At 38.3% G+C, this 13,041-nt stretch overlaps 1 protein-coding gene across 2 annotated transcripts in view; it reads right to left on the minus strand.

The window, feature by feature from the left end:
• The window catches only part of CACNB4 (calcium voltage-gated channel auxiliary subunit beta 4), a 241,410-nt gene that overhangs the window by 13,586 nt on the left and 214,783 nt on the right, over positions 1–13,041 (minus strand). For both annotated transcript variants that reach the window (XM_054699723.1, XM_054699724.1), the window contains exons 11-12: positions 8,313–8,464; positions 6,208–6,303 (exon numbers count right to left, since the gene is read on the minus strand). In XM_054699723.1, the coding sequence (XP_054555698.1) occupies positions 6,208–6,303; positions 8,313–8,464 (248 nt within the window). The remainder of the gene's footprint in view (positions 1–6,207; positions 6,304–8,312; positions 8,465–13,041) is intronic.

Raw genomic sequence — 13,041 nt, forward strand, 5'->3', positions numbered from 1 at the left:
AAGCGAAACACTACATACTCCCAAAAATCCTACTGGAGATATGAAATGTCCAGTAGCATGTTAAGGATTCTGTAGTGAAGAACTGGTCTACTGGTTCTTATTGCTTACCATAAGGGTTCTCTCACACAGTTTTGTATCAGGGTTCTTTTTCATAGCACCTGACATTGTATCGGAAAGAGCACACTCCAAGAAATACTACATCGGGTGCTTTTCAGATACCTTTTATACTTCAACAGACCCTGAATTTAGGAATCATTCTTCTCTCTACAGAATTAACTTTTTTCAGTGCTCTGTTAGACTTCCCTTTCCAAAGACTACTGCCTTTAATTTCTTAGCACTCTGAGACTCTGCCAGAGTAATTTGCTGACTTTTCAGATTGGAGATGGAGTAGCCAATTAAGCAAGTTGTAAATTCTCCTAGAGGAACAAAAATGACACAGTGATCACCAGTCTTTGAATGACTGACTAATTACTATCTTGAAGTAATGCAGGGACAAATGTAGATGCATTTTTACTTAGTACCAGTTTTTGTAATCCAGCTATTTCTTCAGTTGTACCAAAATAAAGTATACAGTTCCTTCTTAGCATTGCAAATGCTATTCACACAACATCAAATCAACATGTTTAATAATGTAAATAGTGCTTAGAAAATATTAAATACAAGATAACCTTGCTTATCCAAACTTCTTGTTTAAAATTCCAGGTTATCTGAACACTTACATAAAACAAGGACATGTTTATCCTGCTGAGATAATGACAGAACAAGGCTGTATTCCTAGTGCATAGGCTGCTTAAGATGCCTAACATAGGGACAAGTCTGAATGCAGCTCACAGTATTATTTGCATTTAAGTATGCACATATATTTTCTTGGCTGCTTAAGATGCCTAACATAGGGACAAGTCTGAATGCAGCTCACAGTATTATTTGCATTTAAGTATGCACATATATTTCTTGGTATCCAGCTATTTCATATGTAACAAGTAATATTGTATGAACAACTGTTCAATTATTAATGCTCCCAGCAGCTAAAATACCTCAAAAGGACACAAGTATTTTTTGAATAAATATTAATAAACTCACTCTCATTAAAAGACAGTAAAAAGAAATAATTTCAATACATCTCAGGGAATTATTTAACTAAGACCTCTTATAACATTATTAACCAAAAATCTATATACACAACAATCTAAACCAGTGGTTCCCAAGTGGAAATGATTTTGACCCTAGGGGCATTGGGCAATGTTTGGAAACTATTTTTGATTGTCACAAGTTGTGGGATGCTAATGGCCAGGGGTGCTTCTAAACATGCTGCAATATACAAGAAAGATCCTCACAACAACGAATCACCCAACCTAAGATGTTTATGGAGGTAGAGAAACCTGATCAAAATTATTCTTTTGTGGGCCTCCCCTGGTGGCACAGCAGTTGAGCGCTGGGCTGTGAAGCTGCCCGCAGCCTCTGCAGCACAGGTTTGATCCCCGCCTACAGGCGAGGGTCCCACATGGCACAACAGACCTCTCCTGCCGCGCCCGCTACTCCCCTCAGCAGTGTATTTTGTCGGTCTACCTGTTTTGTTCCCCGTTCTGGCTCTGGTGAATTCTCTCACCCTCCCGCGCTTCTGACTGTACCCAGTGCTTGCATAAATAAATAAATAAATAAACAAATCTTTTTAAAAAATTATTCTTTTGTAATTTGTGTAATAAGAGATTTACGAAGTAATTTATGATCTATCAATTTTTTTGCCAAAGGCTGACTCAGCTATATATAATCTCATTACAGAAAGTGAAAATCAAAATCAACAAACAACTATGAACCAGAGACACTCTATGGGTGGTGGGGGGTGGGGAGGGGAGGGATTGCGGTCAAAATAAGGGGATTGCAATTGTATGGGGAATATAAAAATAAAATTTAAAGAAAAAAGTATATATAATCTTATTACATTATACACTTCCTAAAGGCCAGAACATGCTTTTGCATCCCCAGGCTTAATGCTTAAATAATATTTGATCAAAGTACTTTAATCCTTGTCAAAGAAGGGTGGTTGTAGGTGAGTCACATGGAGTTGAGATGACTAAATATTTTTTTTAGTTTTTTTTTTTTAAGTTTTTTTATTTATTTATTTATACAAGCACTGAGTACAGTCAGAAGTGCGGGAGGGTGAGAGAATTCACCAGAGCCAGAGCGGGGAGCAGAGCAGGCAGAAGGATGGAAGTACACTTCTGAGGGGAGCAGCAGGCGGCAGGAGAGGTCTGTGCACCATGTGGGACCCTCCTCCGGGGTGGCCGGGGAGCAGAGCCGGGGATCGAACCGGTGCTGCAGAGGCTGCGGGCAGCTTCACAACTCAGCGCTCAACCGCTGCGCCACTGGGGAGGCCCCGAGATGACTAAATATTTTGAGTTTGACTGATGTGACCACACATGGGTAGACATGGATATCACACCCTTGGACATGCCCATATGTTGTTTTATAGAAGCAGCTGATCTTAATGATGATTTGAAACAGTGAGGATGTCTCCTGATTGGATGTCTTCAAAATATTTTTATACTCTCCTGTTCTGTGGGTCTCACAGCCTCATGATTTGCTAATATTTCTACACTGATGACTTCCAAAATCCAGACAGAATTAGTCTTAGAGGTGAGAAAGATCTTGGGTACCATGTCCTTTAGCTTTCAGCAGAAGAGATTCTTTCCACAACATCTCTATTCATGGAGCCCAGGCCAAGCTCAATCTATCTCCAGTTGAATATTGTTGAAGACAGGGAGTTCACTATTTAGAAAGCCATTCATGGGGCCTCCCGGGTGGCGCAGCGGTTGAGCGCTGGGTTGCGAAGCTCCCCGCGGCGTCTGCGGCGCCAGTTCAATCCCTGGCTGCTCCCCAGCCACCGGAGGAGGGTCCCACATGGCGCGCAGACCTCTCCTGCCGCCCGCTGCTCCCCTCAGCAGTGTACTTCGGTCCTTCTGCCTGCTCTGCTCCCCGCTCTGGCTCTGGTGAATTTTCTCACCCTCCCGCGCTTCTGACTGTACCCAGTGCATGTATAAACAAACAATCAAACAAAACAAATAAACAAACAAATAAATAAAAAAAATACATGCCTGTTTAAAAAAAAAATATATAGAAAGCCATTCATTCTTACCAGCATCTGCTGAAGAGCAGACTTATGAAGTGTCTTCCTTCTAGTGCTTCAGTCTGATCCATCTATCTAATCATATCAGACAGGCCTAATTGCTCTCAAGTCCTTCCAGAAGTGATCCCTGACACTCCCACTGATATTAGCACCACTTCTGGGACCTAACAAAAACTGAGTGTCCTAAGAGTGTAAATCTTTCTATGTTTGTGAAGACAGACACAACAAATGAGTTTTGACATATTAGCTTATGTTTTCCTTTTGCCTCTCTCCCCTTTCTTTTCCACCATTCAATCAGATGGCAGGGTCTCTGCTTCCTTGTCTGATGGTGGTGGATTGTGGCAGGAAACAGCCAGCTATCCATTTCCTTTTCTGGATTTTATTTCCCAAAAGCCTAAATTGGTTGGAGAGATTTTACTGACTGCCTTTGGAAACCAAAGAAGGTAGGGATGCTTTTAGATACAACATGAGCAGAGAGGAAATTCCTCTAATAGAAACATGAAGGGAAAAGAGGGAGACACCTCCCATCCTACAGACAGAGAATAAAAGGGAGCTCTCTAGCTAATGTCCCAGAGAGCAGGGGCTATGTGTCTCCCTCTCTTGCTAAAGATCCCCTGTTCCAGATGAGGTATGATGTTGTAGAGCATCCATTCTCAAGGAGCACATGGACTTGACAATGGTTGTCTGAATTGGAACTCCTCACCCCATTCCCTCAAAGTCTTCACCAACCTACTCTCACCTCTTGGCATTCCACCTGCCCTGGACTTGAGTTAAAGGCAGCTGCAAGCATGGCTGAATATCCTGTCTGTCCAGTGGGATAGAGGTCAAAGTAGAAAAAGAGGTATTTCTTACACAGAGAAGTTGGAAACCAGAGATTTGTCTATACTATTGCAGTTATGAGTTGAGGCAGGATTGCAGGGCAGACAGAAGCTTGTTGGAATCAGACAAATCTAGGGTTGAAATGTTGGAGGTCATTTACTAATTCTTCCCTTAACAAGTTTTTAACTAAGGACTTAGCTTTTTCCTCTATAAAGAAGGAATAATGTTACCTACTAGGGTGGTTATAGAGGTGCAGGATCAGACTTTCCCTTAAGTGAGACCTCCTGTGGTAACTGTGGTCATCACAGCCTGGTATACTTTAAGGAACCAGGGCAGCATTCAAGATGAACCTCCCCAACCCCCACCCCAGGCTGCGGCCAGCCAGAGTCTGAGCACAGAATGGGAACTGGACCCTGAATATTTCTGTCCCTGGGGGGCACTCTAGCTAATTGACTGAATTCCATCACAGTCTGAGGCTCCTTCTATCTATTTCTCCTTCCTTACCCCTTTCTATTCAAAAAGTCTGTAGGAGCTTCTGCTGGTTCTGTGCCCTTTTCCCTTTATCTGTCATAGATATTTTCTTCAATATATTTTCACTTCCACTTCCATTGAGATGTCTGCTTTCCAGAAGACCCAAAATGATACAGCTCTTCTTATAAGATTGTCCCAAATATTGGAAATAGTAGCATAGTTTCTGGCATTTGGTAGCTGCTCAACAGAGGTTAGCTTTCTTCAATTGGGAAGAATTACAGAGTCAGGGGCAGGATAATAGATTCTTCCATAGTCACACTGTGTTTATATACACATTGTGTGAGTGTATTTCATCAGTAGGTAACATGAAGTTAACCTTGCTAACACAGCACTCTGGTCCCAAGTTACTCAAATTATCAAAGGGTAGGAAACTAGGTGTGTGTGTATGTGTGTGTTGTGTATATGTACGTGTGTGTGTAGGTGGGTGGGTGGGGCTCTGAGGGGAGGAAACTGGCTTTGAAATGAAATAGGTCCCTACCTAATCCTAATTTGCTGTGTGAAATTAGGAAATCATTAAACTTCTCTTTCTTTAGTTGCCTCAACTATAAAATGGTGAATACTATCTACCTTACTGAGTAACTGTGAGGATTAGAGATAATCTGTGTAAAGCATCTAGCATAGTGTTTGACCCATTGTAAGAATCTAAAAAAGAATGCATATGACTCTTACTGCCTATACATCCTTTCATTTATTTGCTCATTTAATAAATATTTATTGTGGGCCTGAGATGATAAGGAGTTGAGAAATACCAGTGAACCAGACAGGCCAGGCATGGCATAGCTCAAAGTTGCACCCAGTAATTATAACTGAAACACATAGATGTTGCTTATATGCCAGGAGGTGCTTTAAAAGTTTTACCACATATTCACTCACTGAGTTTTGCACCAACCCAATGAAGTAGGTAGTTATTCAAGAGTCCAAAACCAGTTAGTGTGGATTTGAAGCCAGGCAGTCTGGTTACAGAGTCTATACTTTAACACCTATGCTATATTGCCTCTCTAAATATCTGAATTAGATTTTATGTTTCCACACAAAATATAGAATCCTTATATAAGTATATAAAACATACAGTGAATCAAATCAGCTATTTCCTTTAGAGAAGCACAGGCACAGAAATAGAAAGTCGGTTGAGCTGGTGTAGATATTGACTGGCCACTGGTGACCACCCTGATAGTAATTACTCCCACAACCTCATCCACCCACCATTTGCTTGGCTTCCGACTCAGCAGCTATTTTTTGGCAACAACACTACAAAAAGTTGCTATTACATGTTTTTTCATCTTACTTAACCCTGACCTCTTCATCAGCTACAACCAAAGTACTTTTCTAATTCTAATAAATTCTCAGCTTTCAATGTCATAATCTTTTATGTCTGCCAGAGCTTTCTGGCAGAAAAGTTAAAGAAAGTCAAATAAGTATGTTTCATTTGTTCTTTTCTTTTCACAAAAATGTCCACATGACTGGAGTAAGTAGCTCACTGAGTGTTTGCGAGGCAGCAGTAAGGACATCTGACACAGGACACTAAGTTCATTTGTTATGACCCGGCAGCCACCAGCCAGCTCTGGGTGCTTGGATGTAGCAACACATCAGCAGCCATTGCTTTGAAAAATTTTTTAAATTTATGACAAAATACCATCCCAACAGCATAAAAACAACAATACTAATTTAAGAAAACAAACCCCACTACTCTCTCCAAACTAGTCGAGAATGATCAAAACAAAAAGGATACTTACTGGGGGGCATTGTGCAAGTTTGTCAGCTGCTACCAGTTGAACATTTAAGTGTTTACTTTGGGACTTTCCTCTAGATTTAATCAACCGTTGTAAAACCTAATGGAAGAAGATATGAATCTGAGCCTCTGTCAAGGAGTTGAAAGAAAACCAAATAAACCAAGATCATTATCAAAGTCTATTTAGCCCTCAGTTCTAATTGAAAGGAAAAGTAAAGTGGCAAATGACACACACATACACACACACACACTGTAATGATATCTTCCACTTACACAGGGTTTTAGTTATACAGCATTTGATATGTTCATCTTATGTGTGCCACGTGATATCTTGGTGGGATCTTGAGTTCTGCCCTAGATTTTACCCAAAGATTTCAAAGAGAGCTCTACAAAAGTGGGGTCTGCAGATGTCATCTGTACTAGGGATGTAAGTCCCAATTTAGTTGAGTAATATTTTGGCTCACTACCTCAATGGGACGTCAATATTTTAGCCCTTTTGTCACTGATAATTTTTGAAACATTTCATTTTAATTTTATATAGTAACACATTTCATGATAGAAATCTAGGCAAGACATGTGTGCTGGCATATTGCTACACATAAACCAGTGATACATCTATGTTTCTTGGGATACTGCTGTAGCTATATTTTGTTATATATTCCTTCCTTCCTTAATTATTATTTTAATTGAAACTGGATCCTCCCCCCAAAACAGTAGTAGCCTATGAGCTAGTACTGATACCTCAACATATATGTCCATGCCAGTCTCAGATCCTGCACTTACATGGATTGCATGGTGTCTGGGGCAGGGCATAAAGGGTATTAAAATCTAGTCCACTGCAGGGCCTCCCCTGGTGGCGCAGGTGGTTGAGCACAGTGTTGTGAAGCTGTCCGCAGCCTCTGCAGCACAGGTTCGATCCCAGCAGCCAGGGAGATAACCACATGGTGCGGCAGACCTCTCCTGTGTCACCCGCTGGCCCCTCAGCAGTGTATTTCAGTCAGTTTGCTTGTTCTGTTCCCCACTCTGTCTCTGGTGAATCCTCTCATCCTCCCACACATCTAGCCTGTACCCCGGTTCTTGTATGCATGAATAAATAAATCATTAAAAAAAATCTATTCCACCACAGTAAAGGGTTTTTGAATCCCCTTTAGTTCTGGGTCAAAAATATCTCCAGATGGTCAAGGCCACTCTGATGATTCCCAAAAGGTTCTGCTTTGATCAGAATTCCCAAGCTTATCTGATGCTGAACTAGAGTCCATAGAATGGAAGGGTGAGGTCAGCAGAAGGGTTAGGGAAAGGCACAATTTCTTCAGACATTCTCTACTCCTAGGAGGAGATTACTGCTCTAGTTGGAAACTGAACTGGCATTTCTGAACTAAAATGCACTCTTGAAAAGAAACTGACTACTAAGGTTGTACCCCCCAAAGGTATTGATTTTATATTCACTTTTTAAACAACATGACTTTTTGTTGTTGTTTTTATTTTTTTTAATTTTTAAATTTTTTTTCGATCATTGTTCATTTTTAAACAATATTTGAACATGGCTTTTTAAATGAAGTACCCCCAAATCAAAGGGGACCATCTAATGGCTATCTCACTTTTACACTTATGTCCTGTGGTGGTGTGAAGATACGTCATATAAATGCCATTGTGCTTAATCAAGAATAACTCTATTTTTTGATGAACACAAATGTAAGGGTCTATAACATTTCCATCATCAATTTTAATTTATGTATTTATAAATACAGATACCTTTCTTGAATGATGTACTCTCTCAACTGGGGAAAGAATTTAAGTCATACAAGACTCAATATTACCCAAGAAATTTACCAACATAGACTCCAAAGTGCCTAACCTTTTTTAATTTTTTTATTTCTACTATATTCTTGCATAACTGCCTGGTTTAGGAACCCAATAGATAGTGAGCTTCTTAAAGAAATGGGCTATTCTTTATCTACTATTTCACTTCTGTTCAGATTGATAGAATTAAAAGCTGTCATTAAAGCAGTCTCAACAAGACATCTTCCTGCCCACTAATACAAATACAGAGCAAATAGCATTTCAAAAGAAATGAACTTCTAATACTTAAGACAGAAATGAGCTAATTACCTTTGGAGATGAGACTTTTACATGAACAATAATTGGTGCTAAGGAAGTCTTTATAAGTTGTGCTGGGTGATTGATGGTGTCTGCATCAAGAACAACCAGTTGTAAGGATCTTGCCAATTCAAAGATTCTTTCGATTTCACTCTGTACTTCCGCTGAAAGGAGAAAATATTAGCAGGTTATGGTTCTTTTTATTAATTCTATTTAGTTTTTGCTAATTATTTTAATTAAATTATAACTATGTTTAAATAATAGTATTCTTTTCAGATAGTTTTATCTACATCGCAAAAGAGAGTATTTTGAATTTTCATAGTCCTGTCTATCTTAAGCTCTTTTCTGAAGAGAGATGGGTTAAGATTTGCATAAAACGCAACAGTTAGTGGGAAAAACAGATTTTTTTAAATTTACACTCACCTTGATATTGAGCTATTTATATAGCTATGTAGTTTTTGATTGTTCTGTTCTTAAGAAATTTTATCTTAGAAGTTGAAAACACATTTAGGAGACAACTGAAATATATGTGCAAAGCAACATCACATGAAAAGTAAGTCACAATGAAATAATTTTTATCAATCAACAACTTATTAACACTTTATGGATATAGGTTTTAAAAATCCCACAATTCATCTGTTTAACCTTTTTATATCACTGGTTAAATGTTCTGTGTCTACTCTTACAACTAGCATATTTGTAAGTCTTAATTCAAGTATTAGGGTTAATGAACTTTTACAAGGCATGATTATCTTCAATATTTAAACAAAATCAAACTAAGACCAACTACACTAAAATGATGCAATGCATCTAGATGCAAATTTATTTGGCTGGCAGTAACAGCCAAGTGACCTGAATGTGTGTTTTGAATCTGGTCAAATGAAAAATCTGGTTATTTTCAAATAACTAGTTATTGCTGAAGCAATCAAGTTATTTTTTAAAAGCAATACAGATCATCTCTAAATACATAATATGGCTTTCTGAAATGTAAAAAAATTAATATGCATTTCATAAATTACTTCACTTATTGGGTCATGTCTAAAAGTCTGAGTTAGACTAATTTTCAGAAAGGTAATTTTGATTTTTTTAATTTATTTTTATTTTTTGGTTATAAGTATGATTTAAAGTTAAGATCTCATCCAAATTACAGAGTAGGCAAAACTGCCTGGTATAAATTATTTCAAAAGAAATGAACTTCTAATACTTAAGACAGAAATGATCTAATTACCTTATTTCAAGAAGGTCTAGTAAAAAGATGATGTAGCTCTAAATATCCTAATTGAAAAAGGCTTTTGCCAGGATCGTATAATTTGTTCTGTTTATCCATTGCAAATTCAAGTTCACAGCACCCACCAAAAAATTCTCCCCTTGTAACAAAAGGGATTGACAGGTTGTGTGGGATGAATACTCAAGACTATCATGTAAGTATTTTCTTGTATTTTGCAAAATTAGCATGCAATTCTTACTTCCCACCAAAATCACTGTTTACTGCATAATCTGTTATTAGAAGTATGAATTAAAAAGTCAAATATCTATTATTTTTCATATTGTCCAAAATTAACAGACTGAAAAATTTCATGTCGCTTTAAAAGGCAAGTCACTTTCAAAATAACAATATAAAGAATTTGGAAAATTAGGCTTATTTGCAAAATTCTAAAATCACGTATGTTAGTAATAATGAAACACTTGTTTCCTTTTTCTCATAATTGTCAGAAACAATTAAAAGAATAATTTCTGTTCAGAAGCACGTTTGGAGAAGAAGGTTTATTTTTACTGTTGTAAATTTCTGCCTCAGACTGTTGGTGTATGCTCTCCATTTGTTATTTTCATTAAACGTCTACTGGTAAAGGAACTCTTGACCAGGACTGTACTAGAACAAGTCTATTGTTTCAAGCTTCGAGTCTGACTATGATGTAGCAAAAAAGGCAGTGACACCAACTGGAATGCCCTGGTACAAAGAATCCTTTAGGCTCTCTGAGTCACTTATGTAAATAACTCAGAAATATCTGGCTCTTAATTACTCTGCAGCAGCATTGAGGTAAATGTGGTTTCTTACAGGTGCAGAGGACAGGCACACCTACTGCTTAACCACTAAAATACTCTTGGGCAATGGGTACCTTGGCGTAAGCAGACAGGTAATGGGGCAGGGCAAGCCAGCAGGCTGCAGAGGGCCACCTTATTCACTGGAGTGGGCCTCATATTTGAATAATATGTATATAGAATGCAGTAGACAAATTATGTGTGAGGAAGAGAAAGTCATATTTACCTGGATAATTCATTTTCTTAAAGAATAATTTTAATCAAAACCCCCAAATCTTTACTATTCATGTTTATCTCAGAAGGTGTCCAATGGGCTTTTTTGTCATGATCTTATTCCAGACAAACGGAGATCTGAGAAATCATGGATTATGATGACTACTGCTTGACCATGACTGATTTGGACCCACTTCTCTTTAGCAGCTCTGTTACCTGTGATCTTTCTGATATCCAGTTGCTTAAACTACTTCAGTGGTACCCATTAAACATCCTGTGGGAAGTAGGGGCTTATGCCAGGGAAATATTGTATACTATAATAGTTTCTCTTGGAATTTCATGTGCACATCACATTTCATATCTCAAAGCCTCTAAGAAGTTTTGCAGAAAAGAAATCTGCCAACAGTAAATCTATAATTTCCAAGTTTAATTGACATGGGAAAAAAATTTAGATATATCAATCATTAGTAGTTTTTAAAATGAACACTTCATGGATTCTATTTCAGAGATCTCTTCAGCAAGGTACACTATAACCCAGCACACTGACTTCCATTTGCTTTTTCAATCTCCTGTAGCTCTCAACCCATGGCCTGCAAAAACCATGGCATGCTATGCAAAAAACTACTTGTTTCTCAACCAAAGTTTATTTTAAATATGTTGATGCCTTTCTATATTCTTGTCTACCTTGAAGAATGAGCTCAAATGTAACTTCTGTGAAATCTTTTCAGACACCTCTTACTCTCTATCTTTTCTTTATACCCTTAGCTCTTTGCTCATAATTTCATTATCTCACAGTATTTTTAACTATCTGTTCCTTCTTTCTGCTTGCTCATGGATAAGCCTACTTTGCTTTAACTGTATCTATATATTTCCTAAGTCAGGCAAAACCCATGGCACATAAAAAGTGCCAGTAAACACTTGGTGAAGGATCTACAAGTGTGCATTAACATGCAAACAAATGGCATAAGAGGTTCACACAATGGTTTATGATAGATTGCTATTAAATTCACTCTAATAGTTATGGTCATATGACTTTAAAAAGTAAATGGGAAAACCAGTAAGCTGAACTTGTTTATTAACTCAATATTTATAATAACTCCACTCACTCCATTGACTCTAACAACAGGTGACTAGATGACATGAAATGACTTCAAAGAATAACCAAAAAAACCCTTGGCTGGTTCAGATGGTTGATGGAGTCAAGTAACGAAGTTTATACTTTGAAGTATCTTTAAGCCTTTCATTATACATCTGAAGAAGAGTGGTTAAAAGTCACAGTACAGAGTGAGAAGGAAAGAAGGTGGAAGGCAACAGAAAACAGATGCTTGTTTATCAAATTTTTAATCTAACTTGGCATCCTTGTCATTCATGACAGTTGACTTCAGTTACCTAATGTGACTCACTACTGTCAACTCTGCCTTCATCATCTCCTCAGTGTCAAAATACTATGCTTTTAAGAGTGTTTTTCATTCTGTATGTGGAAGGTTCTAAATACAGGACTAAAGGAGGAACCAGTGATATCTGAGATCTCGCCCACACAAGTGCCAACAACTATTCCATTTTTTATGTTTAGCATGCTCTTACAAAGCAACTATGCAACAATTTATTGAGTAGTTACCATGTGTCAGTGTTTTCCAGGAATATCGAGGTCATATTGTGTAGCCTCTTTTCAACCTGGACAATTATTGGCTCAGCAAAGCCTTCAATAGGTCCCTGATGGGATGTTTGGGCTTTCACTCTACCTTGGAGATCCTACATTTTTCTTAAAGATTTTTATCATCTATAGAGCTCAATTTGGTACTTTAAAAAATGTAGTGACACAGAAGAGCCTGATCTTTCTGAGTTGCTCTCAGTATGTGAATGAGGAAAAAAAAAAAAAAGATAAGTGGACTACACCACTCAAGACAATCACAGAAACCACAAATGGGCTTTTGAGATGAAGGCTATGATTCACCAGCAGCATGGATTTGCTTCTGTAGTTGGTGATTCAGTCTTCCACCACCCTGCTTTTACATGACTTGATAAAGCTAACCACATATAGTGATTTTTGTCTTCTCCAGGATGGTGACCTTCAGGATGCTTTCTGACTGGTGCTCCAGAAAAGACATGTTTAAACTCCCTGCATGTCATTAATGGTGTTGCAGTTTCCATTTACAGCTCTGACTACTCTGACTACCAGCAAGCAGCAGAAGCAACACTAAGAACACCATTATCTAGCTTTCTTCTAAAGAACTGAGAAGGTAGACCATTTCTTTTCATGTCCTCTCATTTCCTTTCATGTCAGCGGTGACTCAGGTATGACAGATATCATTAGCCTCATTGAGAAGCCTGGGCAAAGTGGAGATGAGTGGTTTCACGTGGCTAGGCAGTAGCAGGCTAGAAGAGCCCACTGAGGTTTCTCCCCACCAGACTACTCATTAGTTAATTGACTAGAGCTGAGAGAGAGGACGCACTGGCTGCTACAGGACTCTGTTCCCTTCTTTCTCTA

This window comes from Talpa occidentalis, unplaced genomic scaffold (genome assembly GCF_014898055.3).
Source record: "Talpa occidentalis isolate TD23 unplaced genomic scaffold, MPIMG_talOcc4v2.1 talOcc4.3, whole genome shotgun sequence".
Taxonomy (NCBI): Eukaryota; Metazoa; Chordata; class Mammalia; order Eulipotyphla; family Talpidae; genus Talpa; species Talpa occidentalis.